The sequence below is a fragment of the Oncorhynchus mykiss genome, chromosome 5, assembly GCF_057628025.1.
Source record: "Oncorhynchus mykiss isolate SJ-2025 chromosome 5, ASM5762802v1, whole genome shotgun sequence".
Taxonomy (NCBI): Eukaryota; Metazoa; Chordata; class Actinopteri; order Salmoniformes; family Salmonidae; genus Oncorhynchus; species Oncorhynchus mykiss.
Genome location: NC_143026.1, coordinates 68390762 through 68415566, shown reverse-complemented (window position 1 = coordinate 68415566; position 24805 = coordinate 68390762). Strand labels below are relative to the sequence as shown.

Sequence of the window (24805 nt, the reverse complement as noted above, 5' to 3'; positions counted from 1 at the left end):
ATGAAATCTATTTAAATCCCACTTTGTAACACAACAAAATATTTTAAAAGTTCAAGGAGGTGTAGACTTTCTATTAGTGGTAGAAAAAGTACCCAATTGTCATACTTCAGTAAAAGTAAAGATACCTTAATAGAAAAGGACTCAAGTAAAAGTGAAAGTCACCCAGTAAAATACTAAAAGTAAAAGTCTAAAAGTATTTGGTTTTAAATTTACTTAAGTATCAAAATTATTTCAAATTCCTTATATTAAGCAAACCAGAGGGCCCAATTTTCTTTCTTACATGTTTATCTACGTGTGCCATTGAGACAACATGAAATTGATATGCAAAACAACAAGTTTGTACCCCATAAAAGGCGAAGTATAAAGTATAGCCATGATGTTCGAGCAGGACAAGCAGTCTATTAAACCTAATGACCTGTATATGTACTGTAGATGATCACACACAACACGCAGCTCAGTTATTGTGGCCCCTGGGGCTCGGGTCACTTGATCTGACCAATATAGATGAGGAGAGAGAGACAGAGAGAATATTTGTGTGCATGTTTGTATTTATTTGGTTTTAATGGGATATTTGATTATGATACTATCTCCAAACTAAATTGCAAAATGGTTTTGACTCACACTTCATATTAAGGTATCCTTAAAAATATTTATGAAGGGGCTTCTAACTTTCAAGTTGTTTATAATCTGTTCAGTAGGTGTTTAGTTTATACACCTTTAATAAACAATTATTGAACATTGGTTGAAATTGTGTGAATGCTTTTTTGGTGTTTGCTGAATTATGAGCTGATATAACTGCAATGTTATTGATTATGACAGTTATGGCCATTGCATCCATATAATAAGCTCAGTATTTGAAAAGCAAAAAAATAAAAGATTGGGACCCTTGGGACTCACATCCAGTTCTTGGAATTATGATTTATACACAAAGTTAAAGCATTAACTATTAGGCCTACTTGCTAGGCAGTTTTGCTTGAATCTTTCTCTTGAATCTTTGTCACAGTTTTTGCTCATTTTGCCATCCATCACCTAACCTATAACATTTTCATTCGCATATCTCTTTCTGATATAGCCGAAAAAGATATTCGGATCAGGAGGATGACATGCATTAATGTGGAAAGGAAATATCATTTCAGTATCTGACAGAAAACTTGAGTAAACTTGCAATGTATTTGTGCGAGTTTTGACAATGTGAACGATCCTATGAGCGCATTACTGCTGTCACTGCCAATGAAGTAGCCTATACGTCATTGTTCACTATGTGTATTTGTCCTATTCACAGCACAGGGAACCATGTGTAAGCTTTTACATGAGTAAGAACTCTTTAAAATGAACAGGCTAAATGACACTTAACATTAATGTCAACTATTTGTACATTTCTATGATTTTGAGGTATCAATGCCTTAAGGAAAATAATGGAAAAGAAACGGGTGCACAAGCGGCGAGAATCTGGCTCCTGGACACAACATGTGTTAGGACCTGCTAGATCAAGTGCGCACTAACCTGTTCCAGGTGCCTCGGGGACCCATTTCAACGAGCCGATCTGGCGCAATTGGAAAGCTGTTTTCACCTCATGGCAACTGTGCGCTCCTGCACCAGAAGCTCCACATAGTACAACTGTTACCCAAATCAACCAAAAGTCAACGCGTTGGAGTATCCTTCGGAACATTGCACCATTTCAATCAGATAGACTATGAAGGTATCCTGGCAGTGGTATGGCCGTTTGTAAAAGTAGCCTAATAGGCTATTAAAGTAGCCAAATACAATCCCAAAACAAATTCGCTGTCCTTATCAACTGCATCGGTCTGTTCAAATGTCACATTCTTGGGTCTGTTCAATAGAGCGCACGACGTTTACACTCTAAGTAGGCTATCACCTTAAAATCCATGTGCTTCAGAAAGTGCAACACCGTTCTTTGGTAGGTTACAGCTGCGCACTCTCTCGCTCGCTCTCTCTCTCTGAATATCACACACGTACACGTACACACCGTGCAAACCAACATACACTATTGAAATGCTCGGTCTGAAACATCACACACAAGACAGCAAAAAAAACATATTCGTTTCTTCAGAAAGTATTCACACCCCTTGACTTTTCACACTTTTTGTTGTGTTCCAGTCTGAATTTAAAATTGATTAGATTTTGATTTTGTGTCACTGATCAACACCCATAATGTCAAAGTGAATTGTTTTCAGAAATTGTTACAAATGAAAAACAAATAAAAAGCTGAAATCTCGAGTCAATAAGAATTCAACTCCTTTGTTATGGCAAGCCTAAATAGAGTTAGGAGTAAAAATGTGTTTAGCAAGTCATTTTTTGAATGATTTTTGAATGACTACCTCATCTCTGTACCCCATACATACAATTAAATAAAGTTAAATACATATATATATATATTTTTTTATTAAACAAAATATCTGTAAGGTCCCTCAGTTGAGCAGTGAATTTCAAGCACAGATTCAACGACAAAGACGAGAGAGGTTTTCCAATGCCTCGAAAGAAGTGCACCTATTGGTAGATGGGTTAAAATAAAAAAGCAGACATTGAATATCCCTTTGAGTATGGGGAAGTTATTAATTACACTTTGGGTGGTGTATCAATAATCCCAGTCACTACAAAGATACACGAGTTCTTCCTAACCCAGTTAACGGAGAAGAAGGAACCCGCTCAGGGATTTCACCATGAAGCCAAAGGTGATTTTAAAACAGTTACGTAGTTAAATGTCTGTGATAGGAGAAAACTGAGGATGCATCAATAACATTGTAGTTACTCCACAATACTAACCTAAATGACAGACTGAAAAGAAGGAAGCCTGTACAGAATAAAAATATTAAAAACATGCATCCTGTTTGTAATAAGGCACTAAAGTAATAATGCAAAACAATTATCAAATAAATGTACTTTTTGTCCTAAATACAAATAATTATGTCTGGGACAAATCCAATACAACTCATCACTGAGTACAACTCTTTGTCACGAGTTCCGCCGAAGTCGGCCCCTCTCCTTGTTCGGGACGTTCGGCGGTCGACGTCACCGGCTTTCTAGCCATCGCCGCTCCATTCTTCAATTATCCATTGGTTTTGTCTTGTTCCATTCACATCTGGTTTGCATTCCCCAATCACACTAATTGTATTTATTCCTCTGTTCCCCCTCATGTCTTTGTGTGAAATTATGTGTGTGTTAGGTGTTGTACGCACTAGGCTAAGCGTTTGTTATGTTCTGTGTGTTTTCACGAAGCGTATTTGTATTGCTAAACATTTATGTGTGACATTTGTGTGCTCTATACACTTTGCCTTGTTGGCTGGAGGAGGTTTTTGACGCAGCTGTGTCCATCTGTATATCTCTCCTACCGTAATAAAGTGTGTGCGCCTGTTCACAATTCTCTGCTCTCCTGCACCTGAGTTCACCACCGCCTGACACTCTTCATATTTTCAAGAATTGGTAGTGGCTGCATCATGTTATGGGTATGCTTGTCATCAGCAAGGACTATGCTTTTTTTTAATAAAAATAAAAGGAATAAAACTACGCACAGGCAAAGTTCTAGAGAAAAACCTGGTTCAGTCTGCTTTCCAACAGACACTGGGAGACAAGTCCACCTTTCAGCAGGACAGTAACCTAAAACGTGATGCCAAATACACACTGGAGTTACTTACCAAGACCACATTGAATGTTCCTGAGGGGGCTAGTTACAGTTTAGACTTAAATAGGCTTGGCAATCTATGGCAAGACTTGAAAATGGCTGTCTAGCAATGATCAACAATCAACTTGATAGAGCTTGAAGAATTTTGAAAATATTGTACAATCCAGGTTTGAAAAACTCTTAGAGATTTACCCAGAAAGACTCACAGCTGTAATCACTGCCAAAAGTGATTCTAACATGTAGTGACTAAGGGGGTTGAATAACCTAATAAAAATATATTAGGTTTTTATTTTCCATTAATGTAAAAAAGATTGTTGACAAAAAATGACAATTCATTTGATTTTAATCCCACTTTGTAACACAACAAAATGTGGAAAAAGTCAAGGAGTGTGAATACTTTCTGAAGGTACTGTAGGCCTTTTGGGTTCTCTGTTCTTAGGTTTTGGCAAATCATTGTGCGATCATTTAAAACAATAACATGACATTTGGAGTTATCTATGGACTCATATGACTGGGCAGGGGCGCAGCCATGGGAGGTGCTGAGAGGGCATAGGCCCACCCAATTGGGGGTCAGGCCCACCCACTGGGGAGCCAGGTCCAGCTAATCAGAATGAGTTTTTCCCCCACAAAAGGGCTTCATTACAGACAGAAATACTCAGTTTCATCAGCTGTCTGAGTGGCTGGTCTCAAACAATCCCACAGGTGAAGAAGCCAGATGTGGAGGTCCTGGGCTGGCGTTTACACGTGGTCTGCGATTGTGAGGCCAGCTAGATGTACTGCCAAATTTTCTAAAATGACGTTGGAGGCGGCTTATGGTAGAGAAATTAACATTAAATTATCTGGCTACCTGCTACCTCAAAACTTGAGAATTCGGTGGCATTGTGTGGCATTTTAAAGCAACCTTTTGTTGTCCCAAGCACAAGGTGCGCCTGTGTAATGATCATGCTGTTTAATCAGCTTCTTGATATTCCACACCTGTCAGGTATCTTGGCAAAGGAGATGCTCAATAACAGGGATGTAAACAAACGTGTGCTTTGAGAGAAATACTTTTTTAGAATTTTGGAAAATATATGTCATCTTTTATTTCAGCTCATGAAACATGGTACCAACACTTTACATGTTTCATTTATATTTTATTCAGTATACATTGCATTTGGAAAGTATTCAGACCCCTGGACATTAACACATTTTTGTTACATTACAGCCTTATTCTAATATATATTAAATTGTTTTTTCCCCCTCGTCAATCTACACAATACCACATAGCACCACATAGCACCAGGTTTTTAGAAATTTGCGCAAGTTTATTACAAATGAAAAATGGAAATATTACATTTACATAAGTATTTCAGACCCATGACTTAGTACTTTGTTGAAGCACCTTTTGCAGCAATTACAGCCTTGAGTCTTCTTGGGTATGACGCTACAAGCTTGGCACACCTGTATTTGGGGAGTTTCTCCCATTCTTCTCTGCAGATCCTCTCAAGCTCTGTCAGGTTGAATGGGGAGAGTCGCTGCACAGGTAATTTTCAGGTCTCTCCAGAGATGTTTGATCAAGTTCAAGTCCGGGTTCTGGCTGGGCCACTCAAGGACATTCAGACACTTGTCCCGAAGCCTCCCCTGCATTGTCTTGGCTGTGTGCTTAGGGTCCATGTCTTGTTGGAAGGTGAACCTTCGTCCCAGTCTGAGGTCCTGAGTGTACTGGAGCAGGTTTGCATCAAGGATCTCTCTGTACTTTGCTCCGTTCATCTTTACCTCGATCCTGACTAGTCTCCCAGTCCCTGCCGCTGAAAAACATCCCCACAGCATGATGCTGCCACCACCATGCTTCACCATAGGGATGGTGCCAGGTTTCCTCCAGACGTGAAGCTTGGCATTCAGGCCAAAGAGTTCAATCTTGGTTTCATCAGACCAGATAATCTTTTTTTCTCATGTTCTGAGAGACTTTAGGTTTTGGCAAACTCCAAACGGACTATCGTGTGTCTTTTACTGGGGAGTGGCTTCCATCAAGGCCCTTCTCCCCCGATTGCTCATTTTGGCTGGGTGGCCAGCTCTAGGAAGTCTTGGTGGTTCTAAACTTCTTCCATTTAAGAATGATGGAGGCCACTGTGTACTTTGGCCCTTTCAATGCTGCAGAAATTTGTTGGTACCCTTCCCCACATCTGTGCCACAAAATAAACCTGTCTCAGAGCTCTAAGGACAATTTCTGGCTTGGTTTTTGCTCTGACTTGCACTGTCAACTGTGGGACCTTATATAGAGAGGTGTGTGCCTTTCCAAATCATGTCCATCAATTGAATTTACCACAGGTAGACTCCAATGAAGTTGTAGAAACATCTCAAGGATGATTAATGGAAACAGGATGCACCTGTTATTTTATTTTATTTTTTGCCAAAAAATCTAAAAACCTGTTCTTGCTTTGTCAATATGGGGTATGTAGAGTGATGAAGGGAAAAAATATTTAATCCATTTTAAAACACGTCTGAATAGTTTCCGAATGCACCATTCATGTCCAGCCTGCAGGGGTTTATCTAATATAGATTCCGTAACTTCAAGGACTGATATCTTCATCATCGACGTATTAACTGTGTTTGCATTCATAGGTAAATTGACATCTTAGCCAATATCAAGGGCTATGCAAAACAGCTGCCCCGTGTGAGGCTCGAACTCACGACCTTCAGATTATGAGACTGACGCGCTGCCTACTGCGCCAACGAGGCTCAAACACTCCAACGTACCTCCCCATTATAAAGTGGGAATGGGCCGAATTTCCAACACTTCCAAATATTTCGGATAGTTTTATTTTCCAAGGTGGGCAAATCAGTCATTTTGAGTTACAAGCCTTAACATTGCTGTCCGGGGTCATTGAGAGGTTCCTAACCTTAACCATAACACTGACCGTAACCATTTTAAATGTAAACTTTAATGGGTACTGTAGGGTCCCGGCAGTGGTGTACTTAAGTAAAACTACCTTAAAGTACTACTTAAGCAGTTTTTGGGGGGTATCTCTACTTTTCTATTCTTGTTTTTGCCAACTTTGACTTTTACTTCACCACATTCTTAAAGAAAATAATGTACTTTTTACTCCATACATTTTCCCTGGCACCCAAAAGTACTGGTTACATTTTGACAGGAAAATGGTCAAATTCACACACTTATCAAGAGAACATCACTGGTCTTCCTTACTGCCTCTGATCTGGAGGACTCACTAAACACAAATGTTTCGTTTGTAAATGGTGTCTGAGTGTTGCAGTGTGCCCCTGGCTATCCGTAAATTTAAAAAACAAGAAAACCTGTGCCTTCTGGTTTGCTTAATATAAGGAATTTGAAATGGTTTATACTTATACTTTTACTGTTGATACTTAAGTACATTTTAGCAATTCCATTTACTTTTAATACTTAAGTACATTTAAAACCAAATACTTTTAGACCTTAACTCAAGTAGTAATTTACTGGGTGGCTATCATTTTTACTTGAGTCATTTTCTATTACAGTATCTTTAGTTTTACTGTGACAATTAGGCACTTATTCCACCCCTGGTTCCCGGATAGCACGGACCTTAACGGTGCCCTTATATTACAATGCAATTATTCCTGTAAGTACAGGGTTAGACCAGGGTTAAGGAGGATTAGACTGAACAGTACGAAATAGTATGAAAATGTATGCACTCACTATATTGTAAGTCGCTCTGGATAGGAGTGTCTACATTGGTCTGCTAACTTACTAAAATGTTAAATGAACATAGATTGACACATAGCAGAATAAATAGCTAAATAAATAAGATTCAATAAATATACTTCTTTATGGAATAGCTAAGCCAATTTCATGTGAGAATGCCGTTTCAGTGGTCCAAGAATACAAAGTAAGCTTACTGATACTGTACATTCATCAGTCAACCAATACAGTCTCTACTAAATATTCCATGTTCCTATTTAGTTGCCTAGAGTCTGGGCCTGGTGTCAATAAACTATATATTTGGTTTAAGTTACAGTAGTCCTTTGCCCTTATCAATTGGGCAAAGCCACTTCCCTGACCTTGAGAAGGGAAGTGTGTATTTTGGCAGGTGGTGTGGGATGAAAAGCTGGTGTTTCTGTGATAAGAAAAACGCTTCTCCATGTGCCACGTTGTCACAATCACACAGACAGCAAACTGAGCAACAAGTCATACATTGTGTGAGCAGAACCAGCAAGGTGTAGTATCATCAGTGAACCTAACTATGTCTGGACTCAATGTCTCCCTTGCTTACTTTCTCGCTGTTGTGGTGTTTGGTGCAGCCTTTAGAAGCCTTTTCAGAAAATGGCCTCGTTTGAGTGTTGCAGCAGAGTTTCCGGCCTCGTATGTGCTGGTGGCATGCTGGCTGGAGGTGCAGACCATTAAAGAGGTGGGCGAGTGGGCAGGAGGACTGGGTCCGGACGTGACTCTAACCATACTGTTTTTAGTGCTGCTTACCCATGGTGTGATCTGTGCCGGAGCCACCGGAAACCCTTCCCTGACTCTGATGAATTTCCTGCTGCTGGAGACCCCTACTCTGCACACTCTGCTGGCTCTGGTTGCTCAGTTCCTGGGGGCACACCTGGCTCTGCTTGGGGCTGGCTACTACTGGGCCCTGGAGCTTAACGACATGCACATGATCAAGAACCTGATGTCAAGGGAGTGCAGCACAGCCCTGCGTGTCTCCCTGGTGCAGGGGGTCTTTTCTGAGTGTGTGTGTGCATTCATCTTTTATCTGATATACCTCAGCCTGAAACGTCGCTCTGCGCTGATTCGGGTTCCTCTTGTTGCAGCTGTGCTCACCTTCTTCTCCCATTCAGGTAAGTAGCCCATCATAACAATCATGCCTCTAACTTAGATTTCAGTAAAGACAACAAAGTTGCATAGGCCTATATGCTGTTTTCTTTATGTTATATCTGTGCGTCAGAAAAAAAATCTGTTTTTGCAGATGATCGCTGCATTAATAAATTAATGATCGGAGAACTCATCTTCTTTGTATTTCAGCCAGTGATTATACCATGGCTTTCCTGAACCCCTCCCTGGCCTATGGCCTTACCTTCTACTGTCCCGGGTTCACCTTTACGGAGTACTCAGTGGTCTACTGGCTTGGGCCCATTTTTGGTAAGTCAAACAACATTTTTGTTACATACAAACACCTGATAAAAAAAGGCTTTATCCTTGACAATGAGGCATAATTGCTTATCAAGCTGGTAATACAGATATCCTATTTTCAGGAATGACCCTTGCCCTTCTCCTGTACATGGGCCACATTCCCAGGATTTTTACCAAGAACCTGCTGTATTCCCAGAAAACCCACTTCCGGGTGCCAAAGGGGGAGGGAGATAAAAAAAAGTGAAAGAATATAAAAATCATCCACCTCAGCCTAGGCAATAACAGACCTAGAATGCATTAGGAATGCAATGCTCAATTTTGTTCTTATTGGGATGTTTCATTATGCACTGAGCACTATATTCAACAGCTGATTCTCTCCTTAGGTTAAACTGACAAAAAGGGGTGGGCTATAGAATAATAAGATCTGTACATGTATGATACAATTTTATATCTCATGTAAAACCTGTGTTCTTTCAGAAGTAATACATCAATTGAAAATAACTATTTTAAATAAACATGTGTATTAAACATTTAACATTGGTTGTCGTTCCTGAACTTACTGTACATTGTGAACAAGTTGAGGTATACACAACTCAATCCATACATTTTTGGGGGGCATTTTTACCAACCTCAACCAATTACAACTATAATCCATTACCGAAATACCACTGATGTAATGCTAATAGGTTGTCACCAGCAAAAAAAACACAGCAAAAAAAAAGAAAATATGCTCATATAAAAAAATTTTAAAAATGAAATTGTTGAAAATATGTGTCAATACCACACAAATAGGCTATGTCCAGTTGTGACTAGGCTACTGAGGCCACAGGGCTCAGGTTTAGGGCTTTGATGGAGACACCTGGTGCTGGGTAGAGGAAGGCCCTGTAGAGGATTTCTGAGATACGGGTCCATCAGCTTTCTCCTTCTGCATCTCTTTAGTGGAGTGACCTTGTTCTGCAAAACAGAAAGGACAAACGTTAAACAGCATGGCCTTCCTCTGAGATGGATGAAAAGTGGCATAAAGAAAAAGCTAACTTTTGAGATGAAAATGTAACAAATGTGAAGCTGAATTTTAATACACCTGCGTTGGAAACAATAAATATATTATCTTTCCCCACATAGCCAACATGCAATTTATACCGGTGCCATGCGTACAAGACTATCTGCGGAAATCAAAGAAGGCATCTGACACGCAGTCCGACTACTCAAAACTCTTAATTTACCTATGCATGACGGTCCTTAGATGTCCCGCGCCTCACTAATATGAACCATAACTGTAATGTAGCGGAGTCAGGGTAACCTCACCTGGCTGTGATTGGTTCTCCAGCTGGGCCTCATACTGGTCCACCCACAGGCGATGCTTCGGATTGTTAAGGAACCTCTTGCTCTGTCCACAGCTGAGACACTGCAGCACAGTCATGCGGTTTCTGTACTTAATCCCTGAAGAGAATAAAGCATGGGTTACATGTAATGACATTGGACTCTCACTCAGAACTTTAAAAATCTCATCATGAGATATAAATGTCTCCAACTGCTAGATACAACCATAACTCTGTTTTCATCTGTGTTTGTATTGAGAAGGACTAGAACGACAAATAGCTTGCAACAATGTGTTGGCTTTGATTAGGTGGCTGATGAGCCATCTATTTAGTTATATACTTACTTCTCTGTCTGGCTGTGGCAGTTACTCCTGGGACCAGCAAAGAGCAGCACTTCTTACATAATGTTCTTTTCACAGAGGGGTCTCTATAAAGATGGCAATAACATTCTAGTCATGCCCTAGTTGTCATCATTTTAGCAGACATGTTTCAAACTGACAATTTCTGTTATGTATTCTTAACGTGACATGAAAGTTCCAACCTTTATTGATGGAAATGTAAGCACATATTTTTTCTTACAAGAGTTTTTACGATATTGTTATAGTCTACTCACTGTCTCAGCACCAAACGTTTTGCAATGGTCTTCTGAGTGAAGCAGTAAAAACGAGCCAATTCCACATTCTCAGGGGTTTGAGACAAAACACAGTGTGCAGCCTTCAAGAAATTAATATCACATGAAACCACGATCTGTGCAAATCAGTTAGCAAAATATAAAGTACTAGAAATCAATAAAACGTACCTGATATAGAAAGTTCAGTCTTTGATAGGCTTCCTTGTCTTTCAAGTTTGCTGCCATTACATAGATGTGGATTGCTATGCTAAATGAGCCTGCTAACTTCTAACTATGTAGGCTAGCTAGGTAGCTATGCTAGCTAGCTAGTTATATGTATCCCCAGAATGGTAAGTAGCTACCTAACAGGCAACAGGAAAATATGTAGCCTCAAATTCAGCTAGCTTCACAAGCTTCTAGTTAGTTAGCTAGATAGCTAGATAAACCCTCTGGTAACTGATCTACCTCTGGAGCCAGGGTGCTTTTACTGTCTTGTGGATTTTATATGGCAGTTGACAACCAACTTTATGGTGCATTACCGCCACCAACTGGACTGGAGTGTGCACAAGAAACAGGGAAGGACTAAATCCTACCTAATATTATCGCCTCCCTAAGGAAACAAAATACATAATTAAATACTACATCTCCTGAAGATTTCCCCAGCAGTTCACTTAACATTGGCTCTTCAACCCCATTACACCTTAAATATAATAGCATTCTCTCCCTTTCCCTCCCATATTGCTGCCACTGAAATATAACATGTTCCACTGTCTCCATCTCCTCTTGAAAATGATCACACCTCCCAGTATGATGTTTTCCTACCAATTTCAATGTACTATGGAGTCTTGTGACCCAGTCTCAGCCTTGTGATTATACTTTCGCCCCTTCTACCTCGATCTGAGGACCTCCCTGCCCACCACCTTTCCTGAGTCTTATACAGGTGTCTTCCCTTTCCCACTCTTTTTCCACAACTCTTGCCCTTATTTTTTAAACACTGTTTTTATTAACCACTTGGCTTCTGCTTTACTGATTGACAATTCCATCTCAACATCAGGATGTTTAAAATCCTGCTTGGCAAGAACATCAATTTCTTCATTGCCCTCTACTCCCACATGAGCTGGTACGTAGAAGAACATGACAAATACCCTCATGTCTCACCCTATAAAACCTCATACAATAGATACTGTTTTCTCTGAGACACACATTCATTTAAGCTCATCAGTGCTGCACAAGAGTCAGAGCAGATAACTACCCTGTCTGGCCTCACCTCCTCCACCCACTCTGCAGTCAAGAGTATGGCCAGCAACACCCTTGTGTGAACCGATAAATTATCCGTTGCTCTTTTTGTCACTGCCACCTTAAACTAAGGAACGCTAAAAGCTGCACTTGTCCTCTCTGTTTAAGGGTCCTTAGATCCATCAGTGAATATATTCAAGAAAGCATAGTACTGTGTTCTTAAATGTTCACTTACAACTGAATATACTTCTTCCTCAATAGTTCTTACCCTTTCAAGCATCCCTAAAACTATACTAAATATATTACGTGACCAATTAATTGATTAAAACACACAGTTTTGCAGTGAAGGTATATAATAGCTTCAAGAGTGCTCTGGTGCGGCACCGGAGGACAACTGGTTTCCTTCCTCCTCTGGGCATATTGACTTCAATACAAAACCGAGGAGGCTTCCAGAGGACGTCCTCCAACCTATCAGACCTTTCAGAGCTCTTGCAGCATGAACTGATTCCACCCAATCAAAAGATCAGAGAAAGAATCTAGTACTGAAAGCATAAGCTACAGCTAGCTAGCACAGCAGTGCATAAAATGTGGTGAGTAGTTGACTCAAAGAGAGAGAATGACAATAGTTGAACTTTTTTTAAAAAAGTTCAGGAGAAGCAAGAAAGAGCTAGCTATATTTAGTTTTTTTTCCACTTTCACTTAGCGAATGCAACTAGCTAGTTTAACCTACTCAAACACCCGGCGCAAATAGAGGAATGCTATGTTAGCTAGTGTAAAGGCCATTGGTGGAAGAAGGTGAGGACCAAGATGCGCCGTGGTAAGTGTTCATCATTATTTTTAATAAACTGACCACTAAAGAAACAACTCCATCAGTCGCAAACCACACTAAACAGAAAATAACTACCCACACCACACAGGTGGGAAAAGGCTACCTAAGTATGGTTCTCAATCAGAGACAATGATAGACAGCAAACAACACAGAAATCAAAAACACAGAAAGTGAACATAGAATGCCCACCCTAGTCACACCCTGGCCTAACCAAAATAGAGAATAAAAACCTCTCTATGGCCAGGGCGTGACAGCTAGCTGCTTATGGCTATCCAACACTGGAACTCTTCCAAGTTAAGGTAAGCTTTTGGTTAAATTAATTTATTGCCACCTGTCTATTTATGGAAAAATTGCCCTGATTAACTCCTTAGTCATATCTCAGTTTACTCACTTTTTATGGTGCTTCCTACTCCTGAGGATTTGTTTTTCAAATCATATGAGCCAAAAATATTTTGCTTTATCTGGGACACTAAACCAGACAAAATAAAATGAGCCTATCTATATAAGGAATATGAATTGGGTGGGTTGAGATTATTAAATATAAAAGCACTAAACCTCTCTCTAAAAGCGAAACTCATTCAAAATTTTTACTTGAACCCTAAATGGTTCTCAAGTAGATTAATAAGAAAAGCTCATTCATTGTTTAAAAATGGCAATCTGCACAAAGGCAAAAAGGCCATGTCTCATTTTCGATTAAATGAAGATGAGTACAACTAATCGATTACAGCATTGCCCCAAAAAATAGAGGAGGCGGGTGGCAACGGGAGGAGGTAGGGAAATGGTCTATCTGCCCAATATAAAGGTTCAAAACTGGAGGAGGCAGGTGGCAGCGAAAGGAGGTAGGGAAATGGTCTGTCTGCCCAATATAAAGGTTAAAAAACTGGCGGAGGCAGGTGGCAGCGGGAGGAGGTAGGGAAATGGTCTGTCTGCCCAATATAAAGGTTCAAAACTGGAGGAGGCAGGTGGCAGCGGGAGGAGGTAGGGAAATGGTCTGTCCAATTTAAAGGTTCAAAACTGGCGGAGGAATAAAATCGCATAATTAGGAAAGTATACCAGTTTCATTTAAGGACCAGGATGTTGACAACTGTGCCATACAGATTGCAAAATAGTTGGGAAGAGATTTTTGATGTACCGATTCAATGATGAGTTGAGTTGATATATAAAACACAAGATTCAAGACTTAATGCTTGAAAAGCATTTCTTGCCACCAACAAATTGCCACCAACAAATGTTTAATATTTGGGGCATAAAATCATCGAAGCTCTGCAGATTTTGTTGTGAGGATACAGAATCAATAGACCATTTATTTTGGTATTGCCCTCAGGTAGCCTGTTTCTGGTCTCACGTTCAGGAATGGCTGAAAATGCATTGCATTGATCTAAAATTTACCCTAGTACTGTTAGGAGATCTGGAGAGACAATTACTAATATACTAATACTCTTAGTAAAAGTATTTATCTTCAACACGCAATCTGTAGATTCTATTCGATTAGATAGATTGAAATTGTACGTTAAACAACATAGCATAGTTGAAAGATATGTGTTGCGTAGAAACACGAAGTGGGTGGCCAGCAGAGATAGATGGGACGAGCTGAGGGTGACCAGCAGAGATAGATGGGGCGGGCTGAGGTAAGCTGTGGGTTGGTCTGTGGAATCGGAGACAAGTGGAGACAAAAACATAATAAAAGTACATTTGAATGACACTAAGTGGCAGTGTTTTTACAACTAATGCCAGTTTGCATGAGGCTGATGCTGTGTGGGTGTTTGTACACATGCATATACACACACTTATTCAAATGAACACCTACAAGAACACACACATACATGTAATAGTGCCAGACATGCACACAAACATATACAGTTGGCATTGCTGTTATGATTTCAGTTGTCCTTGATGTCCTTTGTTTAAAATGTATTATTATTTCACATTTTTTTGCATTGTTGTTTGCTGTTTTCTTCTGTCTTTTCCTTTTTTCTCTTTAGTTCATTCTCTTGGTTGTTGGTGCTTGGGGGGTTCTTGGGGGTGGGGAATGGAATTAATTGTATTTAAAAAAAAAAAAATCCCGGTGGGGGGACTGTGGGAGGGGTCTCAAATGGTTGAGGGACAGCTATTGGGGAACCGTGGGGGGATCTTGGAGGGTTCGGATTTCACAAGATTGTGATCATGAAAAAGGAAACTATGACATACAATATATTTTATATAACTATCATGCACATGCACCCTCACACATAAGGATGGCTCTGTTGCGGAAAGTCTGATACATGTATGATAGTGTCTTGATGCTGTGTTTGTCCTTCATGTCCTAATAATTTTATGTTACCCCTTCCTTATGGTTTTTGTAATAAATAAAAAAATGTATTGCCACCGGAGCCCGCTGGTATAAATAAAGGAGAAATAAAAAATCAGTAATATGGAAGGCACAGGCAAATAAAGAGGTGGTGGTAGCTGTTTTTTGTAGCGAAGTGTAGTGAAGGCCTAGTTGTCAATGGGAAGAAAATATTGAATGTGATGTGTTGCCTGTCAGGAATGGAGTGGGGGGCAGATAGAAGGGTGTTAAAAATGCTATATATAGAGCTGTCAATGTCATCACTGGATTATGGAAGTGTAGCGTCTCTACCAGCAGCTCAAACATCTTTAAAAAAAGTTAGATGTAATCCAGTCTCAGGCCCTAAGAATGTGTTGTGGAGCACTTAGGACATCCCCGGTGGCAGTGAGGCATGTAGAGTTGGGAAAGATGCCGTTGAAGTTAAGATGACAACAGCTAACCATGACATACATATTGGGTAAATCGACAAGGACATAAGGTTACACATCCTACAAAAAATGTACCCCTAAAGCAGTCTGTGACCTTATTTTTTTTAATTTTTTTTTTTAGGAGCATTAATATCACATGCACAAGTACAGTGAAATGCCTTTCTTGCAAACTACAAAACCAACAATGCAATAATCAATAACAATGTATTACTATATAAAAACATGAGGCACGACACTTCCAGGTCCTCCCTGTAGGCTGACTCATCGTCACCGGTCATCAGGCCTACCACCGTCCTGTCCTCAGCAGACTTGATGATGGTGTTGGAGTCGTACGTGGCCACGCAGTCGTGGGTAAACAGGGAGAATAGGATGAGACTAAGCACACACCCCTGTGGGTCAGCGTGGCGGAGGTGATGCTGTCTATCCTCACCACCAGGGGTCGGCCCTTCAGGAAGTCCAGGATCCAGTTGCAGAGGGAGGTGTTCAGCCCCAGAGTCCTAAGCGTGGTGATGTTTAAGAAACATTTTTCAACCGAATTGGCAGAATGAATACACCCCTGATCACACTCAAACACAGTTCACTTCCATAGCAGCCATATACAAACATGATCATTTTGCTCATTGTAGAATTCCTTCTTGCATCTACGTGCTCTCCTCCTCTCCGCCTTTCCCTTTAGTGCACAACACATCAGCTGTATGTGACCAGGCAAAAAAAACATTCCAAGCCAAACCTTCACATCATAATCTCTAACTACTACACACAGCCTACCTACATCGTCGTAGCTAGACGAAGTAACACGTTAGTAAACCCGCTACAATCATGGCAGCTAAGCCAACTGCTTAGGAATCCTTGTGAATGCTTGTGAATAAGTATTAGCAAGGTTGCCACTTGTTGTTTGCCTACTGAAATTGAACTTCAGTTCATGAAAATAAATAGCTAGCCAGCAGATGATAAATCGCAGATGGCGTAGCAGTCAGGCGTCTTTGTCTTCGTCTTGTCGTGTCCCGTGTATATTTATTTTTTCTTCGCATATATTTTTGTATATTTTTCTTAACCTCAACTTCAACATACTCTCTTACAACCCGCCTCACCCAATGTGAAAGTAAAGAAAATAGCAGATCCATACCACGCCGATACCGATACCGATTATTGGAGGACGATTATTTGAAACGCTATTAGCGCGCACCCTGCTAACTAGCTAGCCATTTCTCATCGGTTACACCAGCCTAATCTCATGAGTTGATGGGCTTGAAGTCATAAACAGCTAAATGCCTGAAGCACAGCAAAGAGCTGCTGGTAAAATGCCCGAAAGTGCTGTTTGAATGAATGCTTACGAGCGTGCTGGTGCCTACCATCGCTCAGTCAGACTGCTCTAGCAAATCATAGACTTAATTATAACATAATAACACACAGAAATACGAGCCTTAGGTCATTAATATGGTCGAATCCGGAAACTATCATCTTGAAAACAAGACGTTTATTCTTTCAGTGAAATACGGAACCGTTCCGGGTGGCATCCATAAATCTAAATATTCCTGTTACATTGCACAACCTTCAATGTTATGTCATAATTTCATAAAATTCTGGCAAATTAGGCGGCCCAAACTGTTGCATATACCCTGACTCTGCGGCAATGAACGCAAGAGAAGTGACACAATTTCACCTGGTTAATATTGCCTGCTAACCTGGATTTATTTTAACTAAATATGCAGGTTTAAAAATATATACTTCTGTGTATTGATTTTAAGAAAGGCATTGATGTTTATGGTTAGATACACATTGGAGCAAGGACAGTTCTTTTTCGCGAATACGCACCGCAGAGATTATATGCAACGCAGGACACGCTAGATAAACTAGTAATATCATCAACCATGTGTCGTTAACTAGTGATTATGATTGATTGATTGTTTTTTATAAGATAGGTTTAATGCTAGCTATCTCTAGCTTACCTTGGCTTACTGCATTCGCGTAACAGGCAGGCTCCTCGTGGAGTGCAATGAGAGGCAGGTGGTTAGAGCCTTGAACTAGTTAACTGTAAGGTTGCAAGATTGGATCCCAGAGCTGACAAGTTAAAGAGCTAACAAGGTAAAAATCTGTCGTTCTGCCCCCGTTCCACCGTTCCTAGGCTGTCATTGAAAATAAGAACGTGTTCTTAACTGACTTGCCTAGTTAAATAAAGATTAAATAAAGGTGTAAAAATATATATATATATATATATATATATATATATATATATATATATATATATATATATATATATATATATATATCGATTTCCGATTGTTATGAAAACTTGAAATAGGCCCTAATTAATCGGCCATTCCGATTAATTGGTCGATCTCTAGCTTCTACTGGTCATTGTTTTCAGGCTGGTTGTATTGATGCTAGCTATATCTGTTTATATCCCTCTAGTGGTGTGGGGGCTGTGATCTGGCAAAGTGGTTGGGGTTACATCCTGCCTGTTTGGCCCTGTCTGGGGGTATTGTCGGACAGGGCCACAGTGTCTCTCGACCCCCGTCTCAGCCTCCAGTATATATGCTGCAATAGTCTATGTGCCGTGGGGGCTGTCCTATCTGGTGAAATTCACCTGTCTTATCTGGTGTCCTGTGTGAACTTAAGTATGCCCCCTCTAATTCTACCATCATTCTCTCTCTCTTGGCCTCCACAATCACCTGACTTCAACCCAATTGAGATGGTTTGGGATAAGTTGGACTGCAGAGTGAAGAAAAAGGAGCCAACAGGTGCTCAGCATATGTGGGAACTTCTTCAAGACTGTTGGAAAAGCATTCCAGGTGAAGCTGGTTGAGAGAATGCCAAGAGTGTGCAAAGCTGTCATCAAGGCAAAGGGTGGCTACTTTGAAGAATCTCAAATACAAACTATATTTTCATTTGTTTAACACTTTTTGGGTGATTACATATGTGTTATTTCATAGTTTTGATGTGTTCACTTATTCTACATTGTAGAAAATAGTAAAAATAAAGAAAAACCCTTGAATGAGTAGGTGTGTCCAAACTTTTGACTGGTACTGTGTATCTTAATTGACCGTGTTTTCATGAATTTGATGATATAATCTTGAAAGCCATTCAAAAGACCATGGACATGAACATGGAAGTATGACGTAGGAAATCATCATCTGCACAGGGTATTCATATTCAAAACCCGAGACAACATCCGGGTAATTTGCCAGCTAGGAAAGATAGAAGAGAACGCATAGAAACAAACGCTCTTTGTGGTTAACAGAAGCTATCGGTACGAACGGAGTGGTTTCTGAAGCCAATGTGGCATGTTGAATTAATTTTCTTAATAGATTTGGCTTTAGCGTTTGAACTGTTTTGGCTATATGCTTTTATGACCCCATTCCAAAAGTTAAGACTCCGGAGCATGTACGTGCCTTCTGTACATGGTAGCATTAACCATTATTAGCTAGCAAAGTTCGTAAAAATACCTAGCAAAACTAACGTTAGCTAGCTAAAATATGGTGATCTCCCTCAATTTTAGCTAGATGGCTAACGTTATACGTAGGGTTTTCCAACCAATTTTTTTTTTCTCCCTCTAGCCACTATAATTCACTTTTGACTAAATCTTCATCAGCGCCAATTGACAATGCAAAATAATGTTATAAAATGTACAACCCATTACGACTGTAACATATTAATTTTGACGGTTTTTGTCAAATATTGGTCATAGCCTACGCAACTATTTACTTTTTGAAAATGTGTTTCCGCCCGGTCTCGAACCGGGGACCTTTCGCGTGTTAGGCGAACGTGATAACCACTACACTACGGAAACTGAAGGCAAAATACTGCCTTTGGGTGTCATGTTGCCTGAAATTCTGTTAGTGGGGCGATGTTCTGTCTACATTCGAATGTTCGCCTTTGATATCTCGGTGGCTCTTTGAGTGCAGGTGTCAATTTAGGTCTCTTCTAGAGACCCAGGATGTAGTTAAGGAGAGATTGTGGGATGGGATGAAAAGAGAGAAAGCAAATGTACCTATGGTAGGTGAAAATAAAGAGAAAAATGAAATAAATACAATACATCCGAGTTTTACAACAAGTTAACAAAAATATCTACATACAAGGGACAGATTGGTGCACCCAGGCATCAGTAATTGTCCAACTCAAGGTGTAGAATAAAAATGCAACCCCCTCCCACACTACACTACGGAAACTGAAGGCAAAATACTGCCTTTGGGTGTCATGTTGCCTGAAATTCTGTTAGTGGGGCGATGTTCTGTCTACATTCGAATGTTCGCCTTTGATATCTCGGTGGCTCTCTGAGTGCAGGTGTCAATTTAGGTCTCTTCTAGAGACCCAGGATGTAGTTAAGGAGAGATTGTGGGATGGGATGAAAAGAGAGAAAGCAAATGTACCTATGGTAGGTGAAAATAAAGAGAAAAATGAAATAAATACAATACATCTGAGTTTTACAACAAGTTAACAAAAATATCTACATACAAGGGACAGATTGGTGCACCCAGGCATCAGTAATTGTCCAACTCAAGGTGTAGAATAAAAATGCAACCCCCTCCCAACGTAAAAAAAACTTTCACATGGCCCTCCCCTTGTACTGTAAAATAAATGGAACACCCTCATAGAATTAACTCAGAATCATGTTTATTGCTGCCATTTGACTGGAACGAACTACAAAAATCTCTGAAACTTGAAACACTTATCTCCCTCACTAGCTTTAAGCACCAGCTGTCAGAGCAGATTACTGCACCTGTACATAGCCCATCTATAATTTAGCCCAAACAACTACCTCTTCTCCTACTGTATTTATTTATTTTGCCCCTTTGCACCCCATTATTTTTATTTCTACTTTGCACATTCTTCCACTGCAAATCTACCATTCCAGTGTTTTACTTGCTATATTGTATTTACTTCGCCACCATGGCCTTTTTTTTGCCTTTACCTCCCTCATATGGTACCCTTCCTGCAGGCTCATCCTGACATGACCCTCCAACATGACAATGCCACCAGCCATACTGTGCGTGATTTCCTGCAAGACAGGAATGTCAGTGTTCTGCCATGGCCAGCGAAGAGCCCGGATCTCAATCCCATTTAGCACGTCTGGGACCTGTTTGATCGGAGGGTGAGGGCTAGGGCCATTCCTCCCAGAAATGTCTGGGAACTTGCAGATGCCTTGGTGAAAGAGTGGGGTAACATCTCACAGCAAGAACTGGTAAATCTGGTGCAGTCCATGAGGAGGAGATGCACTGCAGTACTTAATGCAGCAGGCGGCCACACAAGATATGGACTTACTTTTGATTTTGACCCCCCCCCCCCCCCCCCTTTGTTCAGGGACACATTATTCCATTTGTTTGTCACACTGAATAAAAATATAAACGCAACATGTAAAGTGTAAGTCCCATGTATCATGAGCTGATATAAAGGATCCTCACAATTCTCACAAAAAGCTTATTTCTCTCAAATGTTGTGCAAAAAAAATGTGTTTACATCCCTGTTAGTGAGCATTTCTCCTTTACCAAGATAATCCATCCACCTGACAGGTGTGGCACAACAAGAAGCTGATTAAACAACATGATCATTACAGAACATCTTGTGCTGGGGACAATAAAAGGCTACTAAAATGTGACGTTTGTCGCACAACAAAATGCCACAGATGTCTCAAGTTTTGAGCGAGCATACAATTGGCATTCTGACTGTAGGAATGTCCACCAGAGATGTTGCCAGATAATTTAATGTTAATTTCTCTATCATAACCTGCCTCCAACAATGTTTTAGAGAATTTGGCAGTAGATCTGTGTGTTTTGGACATTGAAACTTAACAATAGCAATTGCTAGTCTTCTCCATTTGTTCAGCTCCAATGCCATGTTGATCATGTTCGATCCGCTGTCGGTTGTCCTACATACTTGACACGACTCTTTCAAGCCCCAGGATGAAAGTGCCACCCTCAGCCCAGCTGCAATTATTTATCCGGTGTGATCATCTGAGAAATAAGAGGTCTGAAAGCCTTTGCTTTGCAGATACCAGTTGTTGTCAATGTAATGAATCGTGAGGCTAATGTATGGCCCTGTGGTCCGACTTGACGGCAGTGGTAGAGAAGAATGCAGCGTTACGGATTTCATTGACAACTCTGTCCCGACATTCTGTGTAGAGTTCTGGCTGACATATTTTGCGGAATTTACGGCTCGGGATCTCGTATCTTGAGTCTAGAGTTCGAATCAACTTTCTGAAACCATATTTCTCCACGGTTTGAATTGGTTCCATGTCTTTTGCAATGTTATATGTAATTGCACTCGTTATCTCATTCCATGTCCTGCTCTTCTTGTTATATGGAGTACCACTAACGAATGATGCCTTGAGTGATAGCTGAGTGCTGGTCTGGCTTGAAGATGTCTTGGGACGTGCTCCACTGCTCCGGGGGTTTGTTGCACACATTCTGGTAGATTCTTCATATTCACATGCAGGGTTTCCACCTTAGGCTAGCACAATGTGTCGACACAACCTACACAGTACTGTTTGTTGGTCGAGGTCGGATATCTTAAAGCCCAACCAGTCCCAAAGGACAGAGGAAGCACCTTTTTTTCGAACCAGGCCTTCGTCGTCCTGCAAATCAACCTCAATAGCGTTATTTCCTTGTCTTCAGTAATCCTCAGCGCAGAAGAGTAAGCAAGCATTATGTTTTTAGTAAAATAAACTATTTGAACTAGCCCACTAGGCTGTATCATTCGACAGATTTTTTTACGAAGCAAAAGCGCCTTATACGCTTCATACCTTTATTAATTTACCATGATATGCATGATATGGCACCACATCATACCGGTATTCACGTTCGTACCGGTATTCCGCCCACCCCTACTTCTTCAATAGAAATAGGTCCTGCCTCTCGCTAAATAGTATAAAGCAGATTATTCAATTGGCGTTACTATCGGTCCAATATCATCTCTGTAAACACTTCATTATTGCCGTAAGATGCAGTTTATCATTGCGCACTGCGCTTTATTATGAGTGACAATTTTTCTACTTCACTGTAACTCTCTACCAGAAAGTTGATTGGCCCACTTTGATGTCACGTAGGTTGATACATTGCTATGTTTTCGTTGATAAAGCCCTTATACAAAAAGTCCCACTGTACCTAACATGATTACTACACTTTAGACATACGAGTTACCACACAGTCTCGGGGATGGCTAGCTCTGGAAATTATTTTGGTGTCTACGGAGTTAGGTAAGTCAGGTTTTAGTTTCTTTGCAACTTATTTGTGGAACAATCTTGAAATAGTTCCTACATTTGATGTTTTGGTGCCTCGAAGCCACTTCAGAAGCTGATTGATGAACTTTTTACTGATGAATGTGTTTGTTTTTTATGACCGTGTTTTTATTTCTGTTTGCAGTTAGTATTTATTTTTTGATGTGTGCATTTTCTGTAATTGTTTTTAAACCCAAGGGCCAAATGGGCCAATACTTCCAGGAACGCCTATTTGAAAAGCAGTTTCTAGGCATCTTCATACTAAACAATCTTCGGTAGAACTTTCAGTCAAGCACCAGACCTCAAGAGAAACTTCATAACAATATTGTGACACAACGTGCAACACATGAACACTGGCCTGGAAATACAATGACATTGCTAAAGTATGCAAAAAGATTAGTAGGAAACAACTTTGCCATCATTACGATGTTGTCAACTTTACTGTGGACAGATGGCAATGTTAACATTCCCTAGCAAAGTTTGGAAAAAAAAAAAACCTAGCAAAAAGATCAGGTGCTCTCCCCTCACTCTTAGCTAGCTGGCTAACGTTATAATGCATCTTCAAGTCAATCTGACGACATCACAATGAAGACAAAATGTTTTCCTCGCAATTGTTTGCCTCCTTTAGAAATGTAATTGTATTTCCAAGCTACTATAAAATCTTTATCAACGCCAGTTGACAATGCATTGAGTATAGTGTTCAGTCGGGAGTCAGTGACCTAAAGAATGTGCAACACATGAATACTGTATTTATTTGTTTATTTTTAGACAAAAGCTTTGGCCAAACACTTCGTTTTTTTAGTTTAAAAAAAAGTGTTTCCGCCCGGTCTCGAACCGGGGACCTTTCGCGTGTTAGGCGAACGTGATAACCACTACACTACGGAAACTGAGCATGAAGAACAGAAGTACTCAAAATACACCTACTGCACATTAAGTTAACGTATGGACTACAGTAGCTTCTATAAAGCAGGGTCTCATTTCCATATAACTGTAGGTTGTTTTAAGAAATGCTGAAGACCGTTTTATATATATATATATATAAAATATATACATTTTATATTTTATTTGTTTACCTTTTTTAAAAACAGGGATTCACTGTTAAGACCAGGGTCTTTTTCGCAATGGAGCCCTGCACATACAATTCATACACAAAATCAAATACAAACAAAAATAAAGCACAACAATCAAGAAAAACAGAAACATTCCTCAGCACAGTTCCCCAATCAATATTTTAAACGTTCCCGAGCGACATCAGAGCGTCCACTTGCAGTGTCTTGTGCAGTTTGTTCCAGCAATGAGGTGCATTAAAACTAAACGCGGATTTAACTAATTCAGCGGAGACCCAACCCTGTAAGTGGTTTTGGTACCTCATGTTTTTTTTATACTTTAACAACAAAGTTAAGTAAATTGTAAGCTTGTGTAGTATATAATGCATGTATACGGTTCTTCTCATGATGTTTAAAGATCATATTCTACATTATGTCTTGCCAATTACTGAAGCGCTAAACGAACACAAATGTCCATCCACGTAATGGTGACGTTTCAGGTATATCGATTACAAAATAACATTGAAAAAGCCTTAAACTAAAAAGCTTCCCTCCCCGTCGGGGAATTGAACCCCGGTCTCCCGCGTGACAGGCGGGGATACTGACCACTATACTAACGAGGAATACACATACAACTCACAATGGTTTTTATAATATTGATCACCTATTTATCATTTTTGCTTTTTATTTTTTCATTACCTTTATTTAACCAGGTAGGCTAGTTGAGAACAAGTTCTCATTTGCAACTGTGACCTGGACAAGATTAAGCATAGCAGTGTGAACAGACAACACAGAGTTACACATGGAGTAAACGATTAACAAGTCAATAACACAGTAGAAAAAAAAGAGATTCTATATACATTGTGTGCAAAAGGCATGAGGAGGTAGGCGAATAATTACATTTTTGCAGATTAACACTGGAGTGATAAATTATCAGATGGTCATGTACAGGTAGATATATTGGTGTGCAAAAGAGCAGAAAAGTAAATAAATATAAACAGTATGGGGAAGAGGTAGGTAAAATTGGGTGGGCTATTTACCGATAGACTATGTACAG

General features: G+C 40.1%; 3 protein-coding genes and 4 non-coding genes across 7 annotated transcripts in view; 1 reads left to right on the top strand and 6 right to left on the bottom strand.

Annotated features, from left to right (window-relative positions):
* gpc5b (glypican 5b) overlaps positions 1–2043 on the bottom strand; it is a 95879-nt gene extending 93836 nt beyond the window's left edge. The window contains exon 1 of the mRNA XM_036978156.2: positions 1504–2043. Within this exon, the coding sequence (XP_036834051.1) occupies positions 1504–1669 (166 nt within the window). The 5' untranslated portion in view covers positions 1670–2043. The remainder of the gene's footprint in view (positions 1–1503) is intronic.
* Positions 2044–6285: 4242 nt separating this feature from the next.
* trnam-cau (transfer RNA methionine (anticodon CAU)) lies at positions 6286–6358 on the bottom strand. Its single transcript has one exon. It is a non-coding gene; the product is annotated as a tRNA-Met (tRNA).
* Positions 6359–7432: 1074 nt separating this feature from the next.
* On the top strand, positions 7433–9276 carry aqp12 (aquaporin 12). Its single transcript, XM_021603999.3, has 3 exons — positions 7433–8449; positions 8634–8750; positions 8864–9276. Exons 1-3 carry the CDS (start codon positions 7855–7857, stop codon positions 8983–8985), a joined length of 834 nt encoding a protein of 277 aa, XP_021459674.3. The 5' UTR covers positions 7433–7854; the 3' UTR covers positions 8986–9276.
* rpp21 (ribonuclease P subunit p21) lies at positions 8514–11237 on the bottom strand. Its single transcript, XM_021604000.3, has 5 exons — positions 10860–11237; positions 10674–10774; positions 10405–10487; positions 10047–10181; positions 8514–9695 (listed from the first exon to the last, which is right to left on the bottom strand). Exons 1-5 carry the CDS (start codon positions 10914–10916, stop codon positions 9580–9582), a joined length of 492 nt encoding a protein of 163 aa, XP_021459675.2. The 5' UTR covers positions 10917–11237; the 3' UTR covers positions 8514–9579.
* Positions 11238–19206: 7969 nt separating this feature from the next.
* On the bottom strand, positions 19207–19279 carry trnav-aac (transfer RNA valine (anticodon AAC)). Its single transcript has one exon. It is a non-coding gene; the product is annotated as a tRNA-Val (tRNA).
* A 4237-nt stretch (positions 19280–23516) lies between these two features.
* On the bottom strand, positions 23517–23589 carry trnav-aac (transfer RNA valine (anticodon AAC)). The gene has a single exon. It is a non-coding gene; the product is annotated as a tRNA-Val (tRNA).
* A 710-nt stretch (positions 23590–24299) lies between these two features.
* Positions 24300–24371, bottom strand: trnad-guc (transfer RNA aspartic acid (anticodon GUC)). Its single transcript has one exon. It is a non-coding gene; the product is annotated as a tRNA-Asp (tRNA).
* Positions 24372–24805: the final 434 nt, after the last annotated feature.